Raw genomic sequence first — 13256 nt, forward strand, 5'->3', positions numbered from 1 at the left:
TTGGTATAGTCGCGCGCCGAGTTGTTGGGAAAGCGCCCGGCTGGGTTCTTAACATTTGGTCTTCTGCTTGACCAGTGCGGACCGAGCGGTCACGGCGCTTCTTTCTATTCCTCGCACTTGGTTAGCTTGACCAGCGGGTACACGGCCAGATCTCTGCGGCACCAAAATGGGGCCGTGGAGCGGAGGCCCCGTACCAGGCTGTGCCACAGCCCATTACTATCCTTTTCGTCTAATGATTTTACGGTATTTTATAAAAACCCTTATACAATGCTTGTAATTGTTGTCAATTCAGCCGCGTAGACAGGCCCGTGACAGCCCGTGTGCAGCCCCATTTCAGGGCTTGTAGTCAGACACCAAAACAACCCTAGACTGCCATGTCATTATGGGGCCGTAGCAGCCCAGAATATGGCTGAGGAAGGGACCAGTCCGATGCTTCGTCTGGGGCTCACAAATGACCAACCAGTTAAAAAATCTCATTTTCATACCAAAAAACTGTATACCGCAAAATTATTGATTTTTTGTATGGACTTCGATACATGCTACGCTATGCTGCCCTACGAACCATCCGCTACCAGAAATTGGCCCCGCTCTGACTGGTAACCCTCCTGCCACGCCGTTCTAGTGTATGCCCTCCACCCTGCACCAATCACAAACAACCTGTAAGCTCAATGTCAGAGTTAGCAATGAATATTGAACGGAAGAAAATCATACTGACCTACCATGCGACAGAGCAACCAGCTCCTCTCAATGCAAATGTAGGCGGCGTGTGACGGGAACATGTTGCCAAGCCTGAGATCAACTAGGAGAGGATCCGAGATGATGGCGGGAGCCGCAGGTTGTCACCAGATGATCATGGTGAGGACGAAGAGGGAGTGAGACGAGCGCACGAAGCAGAGCATAGCAGAATCTTGACGAACCCTTCGGAGTCTGAATCTACTTAGAGATTTTCTGAGTCACGGCTTGTACAAGTAATCCGCAGAGTTAGAAACAGGACCGGGATATGCTCTAGCAAGGGCCAGACGGGGGTTGTATAAGCGTCGTTTCGGTATCCCACAACCGGTGTCTAACTGGTGCCGCTGTCAAAGCAACAATGTCAGGCTGGATGCGAACGCCTCAGCCACCCTCTCACAGCCCAGGAATCCACCTGTTCAAAGCCCCATTATAGCCTTGGAAATCCGGTCCGATCTCAGGCCTCGTGAAAATTCCTGAAGCGGCATCACACGAGGGCTGTATTTCGGTACATATTTCCGTCTTTTCTACCCTTTTCGTCTAATAATTTTCTGGTGCTTTACTGTTTTGGCCGTGTATGTATGCTGATCGTTCATTTTTTTTGGCTGAACCTCATCAGGAAAAACCTCCTGTGCTAATATGGTGACAAAAGTCAGAATTTGTCTGAATTCTCGGTATTAGGATCATTATATTTATTAGTGTGATACCGCCGAATAATGCTACATCGGCTGGTCCCCCTTGGTCTGCCGAAAATCATCTGTACTTATTCACACTTATTTGACATCATTTGGCACGAGTTTGGTCAGATTCAAGCAGATACACTACTTTTCCTTAAAGACCTTTCGCTCTGAAAACCCTTATTTAAGGCTATAAGTTCTCAAATAAGTCTCAATAAGTTGGATTTCAGGCACTTAATGTAATACTGTACCATTTCAATCTATTCGACAACCAGTGTGACGCGTGACAGCCTGGTACCAATTCGACAGTTAGACAACTCGGCCGGCCAGGTGTGACCGGCCGAAAATCTCGACATTTTCCAGCCTTTTTAAGGCTATTTTGGCCATGTTCGTGGCCCTTCTGGGCGGTGACATGCAAAGACCTTCCGACACTGCCACTGGTGATGTGTGACAGCAGCCGAATTTCGACACAACAGAAGTGCCTGTGATGCATGACATGTCGAATAGATCGAAATGGTACAGTATGGCTTATGCCCTTTTTGTCCTTATTTCCTTAAATAAGAACTATAAGTCTGTTTGAGGCAGTTAAGTGTCTTCTTAAGAGAAAGTTGAGTTTTCCTGATGTATATAACAGTTCCATTTTATGCACACCAAGGCAGTAGAAGAAACAAGATATATTGACACAAGAGTATAGGTACGTGTACACAAGCTAGTAACTGTGATAGAACGGTCCTCTCCTTTACCGGAGCTGTCAAGGTAGCGAAGGAATCACAAAGTCTGGCAAGTGGCCACACTGGCATCGGATATGAGAATCACATGAAAGCGGCTGACTACATACCTCATCACGAATGGGCACAGGATGTGTTGGATGGCACGGAGTATTCACAGCCATGCTCAGATGTCCGGAGGAATATCTGTAAATAGAAGGTGAGCTGCCTGAGACATAACAAAGCGAGAGGAAACCATGTACCAATGCTGCACACTCTACTGCCAATGTTAGCCTTCTTTGACAAGATTGATCAGTCTGTGTCTGTGTTATCTTATGCACATACAATTATACATTCACTGAATTAAAGCTACATAGGGACAGAAGGACTCAGGTGGTCGTAATAAGCAAAATAGCAGGGCTAAGAGTCAACACCGGTGTGACAGCTGTGGTTCCCACTTTTGTATAACAATGGCCCAGGTAACAGGGCAATGTGTTGTTCACTACTCACCAGTTATTGTTAACAACAGTCTGAGAGGATTGTAATACAATAACAACTTGTACAAAACAACTTGCACTCAGCCAGGCTTGAACCCTGGTCTTCCGGATACATGATTACATAAGCACATGCCATGTATTTCTCTCAGCCTCAGTTTTATATAAAGCTACTGCCTTTTCTAATATACATATTAGAATCTTTTGTAGTGGTTACTGTATCCTGTTGTTACCATTGCTTCTAATAGTTATTTGCCTACATTTTTCTATAGCAAGAGCCCTTCGGGCAAACCTGGCCACGAAGTGACAGGATGTAATTTAAGCTTCACATCCTTTATAAAGGGGCTTATTCTGAATATGCTAATACTATAAAAAACATTTTGTATGTCACATAAACTTTCATTATTGTTCATACAACACAATAAGCTTGGTGACTTTATCTGAATTGTTCCAAAACTTACAGTAGTCATAGCTAAAAATTAGGTCCTGCTCATTGTTATTAACAGTGCTGATACCTGTCAGCTCATCCTGAAACCTCTCCTTGCATGTTATAGTGACTGAGTCAGTATTTTCAAATTAATATACTATCTGTGGACAGCAGCTACTCTCCAATGTCTAGAGGCCATGTTCTTTCTACTTGTCTGTCTTTTTCTGAGACTCAGGATTTAAAACTGCATGATTCTCATGGTGATGTCGTGCGTTACTTGGGGAAGAAACAATCATTTATTAGCTGTTAATACTAAACAACTAAATAAACTAGTTGTAGAGAGGAGTGTGCTAATGGACTAGTGCTCCAAATTATACTGGGTGTAGCGGTAGTTGTCATTCCTCGGCCAGAGAGTTTGTACAAAAATAACTGTGCTACAACTAATATTCTAACTTACAGTGTACTTGCTTGTGCTAGTTTTCTTATACTAGCTTCAATTGCTTGTTCAGATTGTAGTTGAATCTATTCTTCAAAAGATTGTTAGTAAGACCTGATAGTATTTTTCTTATCTTGTCTGAATATTAAATCTTGCTTTAGTTTCCTTTTCCTTAAGAGGGCACTTAAATGACTTAAATAGACTTATGGTTCTTATTTAAGGACATAAGGACAAAAAGGGCCTAAGCTATATTCCCTGAGCATCTGAAATTTGACTTATTGAGATTTATTTAGACTTATTTGACCTGAAATAAGAGTTTTCAGACCCAAAAGTCTAAATAAGTCCCTAAGGAAAAGTTGGGTTTTCCTGATGTACAAACACGAAAGCATGGCATAAGTACTTGATCGACAAACCCTAACCCTCTTCAGCTTGCGTGCTCACTCAACACTCAGAAATTTCAACAAATGGTGGCCTAAATGAGCACGCACAGAGGGCACTGGGCTCAGAACTATCAAAGGTATATGTTTCTATTGTTCTCACGGCAGAAACTAACTACTAACTACGTCTTGTCATTGTATGTTACAGGCAGCATGTGCACAATTCCCGGTGTACACTGTTTCTGACTTGAGCACACAATCTTTGAACATAAATATGGTGGGTAACTGGATGTCATGCATCAAGTCTATATGGTGCGACTGCATTCATTTAGCGGGTGGGCACTGATGTTAGAGGGCTCAAGTTGTAGCCTCTGGTACGTTATAATTTCATTTTCTAACTTGTTCGTATTCTATTGCCATCTTTTACATTCCAGACTCCCATAACATGCAGTCACTTGGGAATTCCTCAACATTTCATTTGCATGGACTTTAAAGCATGCACAGTGTATGTAATTTGTTGACGGGATCATATTTCGACAACAAGTATATTCTCAGGGTTGCTATTCAGGCATTGAAGTTTGTTGTGTGGACATTATAGGGCACACATGCTATTTAAGGTTAGTTGTAGCAACAATCGCATCTCCGAGAAGTCGTGAGCCCTCGAGGTGAGTCACATCTATTTATTTATTTGTCTTACAAGCTAGCATCTTGATTTTACAGCAGTTGTCCTCTCACTCATCTTCAGGTGTGTTAGTAGCTCAGGTAAGAGTGCACAAGTATGGGGAACTTCACATCTAGGGCTTAGTATATCGTTATCTTCTTACAAACTTCTTGACTTCTAGATTCATTCCACATAAGGATCTTGGATGAATTAATCACCAGGGTGGATGTTTTCATGTTCATAAAGGCTGATCTTCAACATCATGATGCCATGTCCTTTAAGAGTGTAAAAGTCTGTATATGATCTGGATCATGATGATCACTGAACAGTCTGTGGAGATTGCGGTATGTTGTGGAGCTTTTTCAGCCAGCAGTACATCATGGGTGTACAAATAGTGCACGTATTTAAATCTGAGTACCAGAGTGTAAGGACAAGAACAAAACTGAGTGCGATGAGAGTGCGACTGACACATCCAATATGTGAACACAACAGACACATTATAGCTGACAAGTCGGTGCATCAGAGCTATGGTCATATATGTGACATCATATGATAAAACTCCATATATGGAAACATGTTCTCACAGAAAAGTGGTAATACGTGAATCAAGACCTGGAGCACTTCGTGTCCAGGAATTTATTTCACCCTTCTAATAGCTTTATTATATCTACAAAATTTGATATTACAGTTTTACTATTATTTGAATATTTACTGAACTAAAAAGGAAATGCTTAATATTAGGCACTCAAAGACTTATTAACAGAGACATCAATCACTGTTAGAAGCAACAGTAACAACAGAATATAGTAGCCATTACAAAAGATTCTGATATGTATATTAGAGAAGGCAGTAGCCTTATATAGAATTGAGGCTAAAAGAAATACATGGCCTAATAGAGCAGTTGGTAAATTGTGTGTGCAGCATGTGCTTATATAATTATGTATCCGGAAGACCAGGGTTTAAGCCTGGCTGAGTGCAAGTTGTTTTGTACAGGTTGTTATTGTATTACAATCCTCTCAGACTGTCAGACTGTTGTTAACAATAACTTTGACAATTGACAATAACTGGTGAGTAGTGAACAACACCTTGCTCAGCTACCTGCAGTATTGTTATACAATACTGGCCACCACTGGTGTCCTGCTCATCCAGCCAGTAGTATCCAGTCATAGCAGAATTTCAGCAGTAATTCTGAGACTGTAAAAAAAGTATAAGGTGCCTAAATTCTTAGGCTCACCAGGGCTGCAGTGGACTCAATATATAGCCAAAACTAAGCTAAGACTGAGTGTGTACAGCTAGATGGTGAGTGTAAAGGATTAAAAGCAACTTGCTTAGGTAATCAGTAATCAGTCCATAATGAGTAACAGTCATCAGAACTAACCTGTTACATTCCCTCTCAAGACCCCTACCTTTGTGCTGGACCGGAGATGCTGTTTGGATGTTCCTTGTGGTTCAGGACAAGTAGCATATGTTTTCATCTCTTTCCCCTTACTTTACCATTCATCTCCATCTCTTGCATACAATGTTCTCCTCACCACTGGCTTTCCCTATTTTTCCATTAGTTCCAGACCATTGCGACTCTTTCCAATGTCAGGATCCATCATCCGACATTTCATGACTTCTGCATTTTTCCTCCCTTTTTCCCTCTCAATAAATACCTGCTGTATCTACATCAATTATCATCGAAAAGCAGCAGGGAGAAGTTCCCCTTTCACTTCAGATCACTAAGAAACTGTGTTTACTGCGATAGTGACTTCGGACTGCGATATACCCCCACTGCGACACTGCGAAATAGTGAGACTGTGTACTGTGTTTAGAGACTGTGACACTGTGATAGTAACATTGCAATAGTGACATAGCGATACTTCGAGCTGCGATATACCATCAGTGAATACTGTGTTTCCTCATAGCATTTCCATCACAGATACTTCCCCTCCACTTGCGATTTAGTTCATCTTCACCTGCAAGTTTGGCAATTCTGACGCGATCTCAGCTTCTCATTCTCTGACTTTTTGTAACTTCATTGTATTTTGTCACCCAACTTTGCATTTTCATTACGAGTCCTCGTTCTTTTACAGGTAGCATCCCCCTAGGATTTGGTCGAGGTTCTGGGACCCACTTACATCATATTACAGTCACTTCACCCTTCTCTCTCACTCAGGTTCCTTCTTATTTTAGATGGGTTTAGGTGTTTGTGTTGAGTGTGCACTCATCATCATTAAGCGAAACCAGTAAGTCGGCATAATGTCCAAGAAGTCAGTGCAATGTCCAGAGAGCTGGTTGAAACCCTGTCGCGTTCGACAGGAAACACTGGACAGTGGATCGGACTGAAGACAGAATTGAGACGAGCATGTATTCTGTCTAAAGGAAATGGGATCTAAGTACGTAGCGATCAAAAGGGGGGAAAACGGGAGTATCGTGGGGAAGAAGGATCTCGAGATGATGGGGGAGCGGAAGCAAGATATGCGTCCGTGTCACAGAAGCAAATGGTGGTCGCATGTCAACAAGTGTAAATATCCATAAGTAGTAAGCGTCAGGCTTACACCCCTCCGGCGATGGAAACATTCGCGGCGGGTATGAGTGTGCGAAGGTGGGTGAGTAATGTAAAAATTGGAGAAAGAATAGTACTTCAGCATCAACCGGGCGCCGACAGCGGGTGCGCTAAAAACCCTGTGGGAAAAGCTACCGTGTGGTTGGCCCTTCCCCTCCAGCCGTAAGCCAAACATCCAACGCTTCGCAGTCGTCCAACTTGGCACCGGGCAGCCAGAGGTCATGTAGCCAGCCCAGCGCACGAGGTATTGCCAGCCATGACTGCAATGTCGTGAGTCGATGATGAAATTGATGAGCCACTCTTTTGAGCTGTCCGACGTGATGATTGGGGCCAGGGCGGGCGATGAACGTTGGGGGAAGAGCCAATTGTCATTTGCGATGTGAGGCTTGAGTTCTGAGGCGTGGAAAGTAGCAAATTTGTTAGGGTTGTTAGGCATGTCCAGAGTGTAATTGGAGGTCTCGGGGTGTGCGTTAGTGATAACATACGGTCCATCGAAATGAGGGAAAAACTTAGCCGTGCGCTTTTCACCCTTATGCTTGTATTCACGTCGGTCGTGTAAGGTTGAAAGCATGACCTTTTCGCTGATGTGGTACTCGATTTCAGGCCCACGCGAAAGGTTGGCAAAGTGAGTTTGATGAATTTTTGCTTGGAACATGTTGTCTCTCACCTCATCAACATTGGACTGGAGCTGCGAGATGAGCTGCAGGGTGTCAAAATCGGCATGACCTGAAGGCGGTTCCAGATGATCAGGAACAAGTGGGGGGATGAGACGTGGAGACTGGCCGAGATGCAGTTAGAAGTTTGAAAATCCAGTGGACGCGTTGACAGAGTTCATGATGTTGAACTGTATGCGAGGAAGAGCACATACCCATCCCTTCTGATTGTGATGGACGTGATAACGGATGGCTTGATTAATGGTCTTGTTCGTGCATTCGCTGGCACCGTCCGTCTGTGAGTGGTAAGCGGTTGACATCTTGAGCGAGATACCGGTGAGCTTGTGCAACACAGTCCAGAATTCCGAGATGAACAGCTTGTCACAATCGGAGACGATGTCCAAAGGAAGGCCATTCTCACAGTACCAATGATCGAAAAACAGAAGCACGAGCTGGGACGCAGTCAAGGTCATGTGTGTGGGGACGATGTGCACGTCGGAGTGGAGACAATCTGTAATGGATAAGATGCAATCAAAGCCTTCATCGTTAGGCAGCGGGCCAATGAAATCCATGGCGATATTGTTGCCATGTTGGTCAGGTACTGGAAGAGGGTGGAGTGGTCCGGAGGATTTCTTTGTGCAACTCTTATTGCGCTGACAGTCGGGACAGGAAGGTACGTATGATTGTTCGATGTCGCGATGCATGTTGGGCCAGTAGTATAGGTCACGTAGCATAGCATAGCTCTTGTCAGCTCCGAAATGTCCTGAGCAATTATGCGCCAGGCAGAAGAGGTTTTCATGAAGATCTTTAATGCGTGGAATCAAGAGCCGGTCCCCGATGTACCATAGGCCATTGGAACAATGTACACCTAGGGTAGAAGGGGCATTCGCAATTACTTTCTTGCAGAAATCATCAGTCAAGTACCCATCAGTGATGTCATTGACGACAGTAGAATCGGTGGCGATGGTGAGGACGGCGTTGACTGAAGGTGTGAGCCACGTATTGAAGGTTTTATTAGGTGTGTCGTTCTCGTCAGGAAACGAGGAAGGCGGTAACCGTGAAAGAGCATCCGCAACAGTGTTGTCTTCACCATGGATGTATATGATGGTGAGGTCATACTGCGCCATGAATTCTTGCCAGCGGAGCTGACAGCGTGAAAGGTCACGCTGTGTGTCAAAATTTTTGAGCATGCGATGGTCCATGTAGACAAAAATGGGCATTCCCATAAGATCAGACCGCCATTTCTTGAGCGCGTGTATGATCGCGAGGAGCTCTTTCTCATGGATGGGGTAATTCTTTTCCGCCACCTTCAGTTGCATGGAGTCAAAAGCGACGGGTCATGCAGCTTCCCAAGAAGGACCAAAGCTTAATGTTGCACCAGTGCGCCAGTCACTAGAGTCGCAAGTTAGAAAAATTTTGTTGTCACCCAGGTTCAAGTGGTCTATGACAGTAAGGCACTCCCTGCTGATGACAAGTGCCTTGATGGCGTCAAAAGCCGATTGGTGTGCAGGCGTCCATTCGGGAAAGTGTCGGCGGGACTCCTTCGTGGTTAAGGGGGTCAAAATGGTAGTGAAGTCGGCTAGCTTTGGGAGAAATGTGGCGATGTAACGTACAAGACCGAGAAAGGATTGTACCTCTGAAGCAGACCATGGTACAGGCCATTGTAGGATTCTGTCCACTTTCGATGTTTGTGCCTCGACACCCTTGGTTGAGATACAGTGCCCAAGGAAGTCAAGGGTCAGCACGAAGAACTCACATTTTTTGGGTTGCAATACAGCCTGGCCTTTTGCAGCACAGCTAGGATTAGTCTAACATGTTCCGCATGTCGCTCCATGGAGTCAGACCATATGACAATGTCATCAAGGTAAATGTGGCAGAATCGTCCAAGGTACTCACACAGGGCGGCGGTCATATGTCGCTGGTGTATCGGCAGTGAATTCCGCAATCCCATGGGCATCGCGAGCCATTCATACAAGCCCAGAGGAGGGGTCACCGCCATTAGGTGAACATCATCGGAGTGTACCCGTGTCTGGAAGAATGAGTTGGTCATGTCCATTTTACTCCATACCTTACCTTTGGCACAGTCGGCGATGATGTCTTCTGCACGAGGTAGCGGATGCGAATCCAATACAGTATTAGCGTTGAGCGTGCGATAGTCATTGACCCAGCGGGGCAAAGGGGTGGGGTCCGCCTTTGGTACCAGGAAAGCCGGGGATGCATGTGGGGAATTTGAGGGATGGATGCAGCCCGCATCAAGATGCGCTGTATCAAGGTGGACCACACTTCATGATATTTGCGCGGCGTACTGTATGAATGGGTGTGTATCGATTTTGTGATATCCTTTAGTTGAATGCGGCAGTAGACATCGGTGGAAAGCTCATCCAAGTGGGGGATAGGCTCGAAAACATCGCTAAACTCTTGTATGAGTTGCTTGCCGAGATGGGCCAGTCTCTCAGTGGCGGTGAGAACCTCCAATCATCCCCGCACCGCTGCAACAACAGAACACGTAAAGGTGGGTAGCTCACTAGATTCGAAATGTGAACCGGGGCATGCAAATCATTCATTGAGTTCGGAAGACACTGCATCACGATCGTGTTTGATGTCCGCAAATTGCTGTACTGTAGTCTTCTTTTTTGGTGGATGTACAGTTGTAGGCACAAGAGGGTGCAATAAATCTACATCGGAATCTTTGTTTACTACAGTGTGGAGTTCATGATCGATGACAATTCAGTTGTGTACAAGGAAAGGAAGACTGAGGATAACAGGGACACATAGACCAGGGGCGACAAGTGCACGTACAGACTTTGCAGACCAAGATGAAATCGGATCAAACACTGACAAATGAACCCATTCTGATAGCTCTATAACGGTTTTCTGGCCATTTCCTTCCATTGCGAGTTCGATAAGTTCCGGAATGGGAAGACGGCGATGACGAAGTTGGAGGTGATCAACATAGTCGTCACAGATTAAGACTGTGTGAGAGCCATCATCAATAAGTGCATCGAAGGTAACGGGCAAGGAGTGTGCGGGGCCTGATGCTGTGTAATGCCACACCAGGTAGGGCACTCGAAACGGTGCATCAACTGGGGTGGGCAGGTGACTACGGACTGCAGTGCACATGGTAATTGGAGTGACAGCGGACAGTAATGGGCTTACAGAGCTCTCACTGTTGCCCTCCTCCGACAGTATAGAGGAATCGTTGTTGGGCATAGCCACGATCAGCATACGGGAACTGCTCATGACGGTGACTACGGGGTGCAAGAAGGAGTTCTCGCGCTCCTCATCCGACTCGACAGTGGCAGCTGAGACCGCTGCAGTGGTTCGCGTCAGCTTGTGCTGGCCTTTGAGCTTGTTGATGAACTTCTGTGTGATCATCTTGTAGGTGGACAGATCTGGGAAACCATTAGGGCAGTCACGAGAGATGTGACCAGCAAAAAGGCGGTGGCACTTCAGGCATCCCTCATTGTCATAGAGGAACTGACGCTCTGTATCTTTCAGCGGGGGACATTTACCAGTGGATTGGCCTGATGTGGAGCCACCTTTGGTAGGCACATACTTCGCAGTAGCCGATGCCGTGTTTTCACATCGAGACGGCTCGGAGAGGGGGTACATGCAGCGATTGGCATCACAGTTCTCGTGCACGATGCGTTCGAAATCTTTCAAATCGGTGCGGATCGCTTTGTCTACTCATTTGACATCCTGTAACCACTTGCAGAAATCGAGAACCTTGTTGACCTTTTCAGCACTGCATTTCTTTGCAAGGTGTTCGGTCATGCCTGCTTCGAGCTGATGACGGAGTTTCTTCTCATCGAGGTGAGAAGCGGTGCCTACGAGTAGTGAGTTCTTGGCCTGGACCTTAACAGCAAAATCCCAGAAGGATCTGATGGTCATTGACATGCCAAGGAGCTCACGACGAACATCGTCCTCCTAGTCCTTGTCAAGGTAGGACCAAAATTCGTGCATGAACTCGTCAAACGATAACGCCTGAATGCGGTTGCAGTCACCAGTGATCCAGTCTTTGATGCATGGGTCCTTGAGGCCTGCAATTATCTTGTGAACTTGTGTCGCAGCATCGACAGACTTGTGCTCGAAGTAGCCTTTGCAGGCATCCTCGTATTCACGCATGACAGCTGGCGTGATGTCTCCTTTCAGGAGAATCGGGACCTTTGTGGGAGCATCCTGCTCGACAGATGTGGCGGTGCCATTGACCATTGCGTGAGCACAGCAGTAATTTGGGGGTGTAGATGAGGAATCGGTGTCGGTGTCAGAGGACGAGATGGATGGTGCGTGACATTCGGACAATGTGACTGGTGGTGTATTCAGCGATGAGGCACGGGTTGGTGGTGGTGTCAGTGAATGTGACAGTGGGGCTGGTTCAGAAACAGGGGAGAGGGGAGATAATGAGGCTGTCTCTCTGTTTGAAATGTTGTTCGTAGTCTTAGCTAGAGCCGCAGCCTTACGGCTTCGAGTCTGTAGTGACAGAGTCGACAAGGGTGTTCATCGCTTCAGTTTGGCAGAAGACGGTAATGATAGGGGCAGTGATTGGCAGGTGGGAACGGTGGGCCGTGACTGGAAGGGTATTCCGGGCGGGGCCTGCATTTTACAGCAATGGTAGGTCAGTTATCTCCAACGATGTGGAGATCAGTACTGATGGTGGGCATACAATCTCGTTGGCAATTCAAAAAAAGTGAAACCCTGTCGCGTTCGACAGGAAACACTGGACAGCGAATCGGACTGAAGACAGAATTGAGACGAGCATGTATTCTGTCTAGAGGAAACAAGATCTAAGTACGTAGCGATCAAAAGGGGGGAAAACGGGAGTATCGTGGGGAAGAAGGATCTCGAGATGATGGGGGAGCGGAAGCAAGATATACATCTGTGTCACGGAAGCAAACAGTGGCTGCATGTCAACAAGTGTAAATATCCGTAAGTAGTAAGTGTCAGGCTTACACTGGTGCAACATCGGGAGTGTACAGAATTGGAAGGGAATCGGTCAGGGCACATCAGATGAGACCAAAGGACAATGAGTAGAAAGTGTCCGACAGAGTGGAAGGTGCAAGAATGGTGTATAAGTGACAAGAGAATGTCAGAGAGAAGTTGTGCAAAGTTGCAAAAGTTCATAGCAAGTTGCAAAAGAGTCGGATGCATCTCGGAGACTAAGGCATAAAGTGGAGAGGTCTGAAGGATTGACAGAAAATGTGTTTTCAGAGGCCAGGAGGTGCAAGGAGTGTATTACTGGTAGTCATAGTTTGCATTTGCAGGCCATTCTTAATTGTGGATGAGAGAAAGTCAGACAAAAGAGCAGGGATCAAGGAAGATGAAAGTCAAACATTGTTTGGTCCTTTGTTTGGCAGTTTTAACAAAATCATGTGCACAGTAATAAGACATGCCAATAAGCAGCCTTTGCTCAAATGTGTGAACTGAAGACTGAAGTACTTGTACTTCTGTGCACAGGCTGCAACCTGGTGAGTGAGAGGTGTATAATGATTTTTTGTATTAGGCATGCTATGTGTGCAGCTTCAGGTGTGGTAAGGCCAGATGACCAAT

General features: G+C 45.7%; 3 protein-coding genes across 3 annotated transcripts; all 3 read right to left on the minus strand.

Annotated features, from left to right (window-relative positions):
* Positions 1-7849: 7849 nt before the first annotated feature.
* On the minus strand, positions 7850-9028 carry SCP_1101880 (hypothetical protein; the record flags this gene model as incomplete). The annotated part of the gene is made up of 1 exon (XM_027762623.1): positions 7850-9028. One exon carries the CDS (start codon positions 9026-9028, stop codon positions 7850-7852), a length of 1179 nt encoding a protein of 392 aa, XP_027618424.1.
* A 1408-nt stretch (positions 9029-10436) lies between these two features.
* On the minus strand, positions 10437-11321 carry SCP_1101890 (hypothetical protein; the record flags this gene model as incomplete). The annotated part of the gene is made up of 1 exon (XM_027762624.1): positions 10437-11321. One exon carries the CDS (start codon positions 11319-11321, stop codon positions 10437-10439), a length of 885 nt encoding a protein of 294 aa, XP_027618425.1.
* Positions 11322-11636: 315 nt separating this feature from the next.
* Positions 11637-11921, minus strand: SCP_1101900 (hypothetical protein; the record flags this gene model as incomplete). The annotated part of the gene is made up of 1 exon (XM_027762625.1): positions 11637-11921. One exon carries the CDS (start codon positions 11919-11921, stop codon positions 11637-11639), a length of 285 nt encoding a protein of 94 aa, XP_027618426.1.
* Positions 11922-13256: the final 1335 nt, after the last annotated feature.

The sequence above is a fragment of the Sparassis crispa genome (assembly GCF_003851025.1).
Source record: "Sparassis crispa DNA, contig_000011F, whole genome shotgun sequence".
In the NCBI taxonomy this organism is placed as follows: domain Eukaryota; kingdom Fungi; phylum Basidiomycota; class Agaricomycetes; order Polyporales; family Sparassidaceae; genus Sparassis; species Sparassis crispa.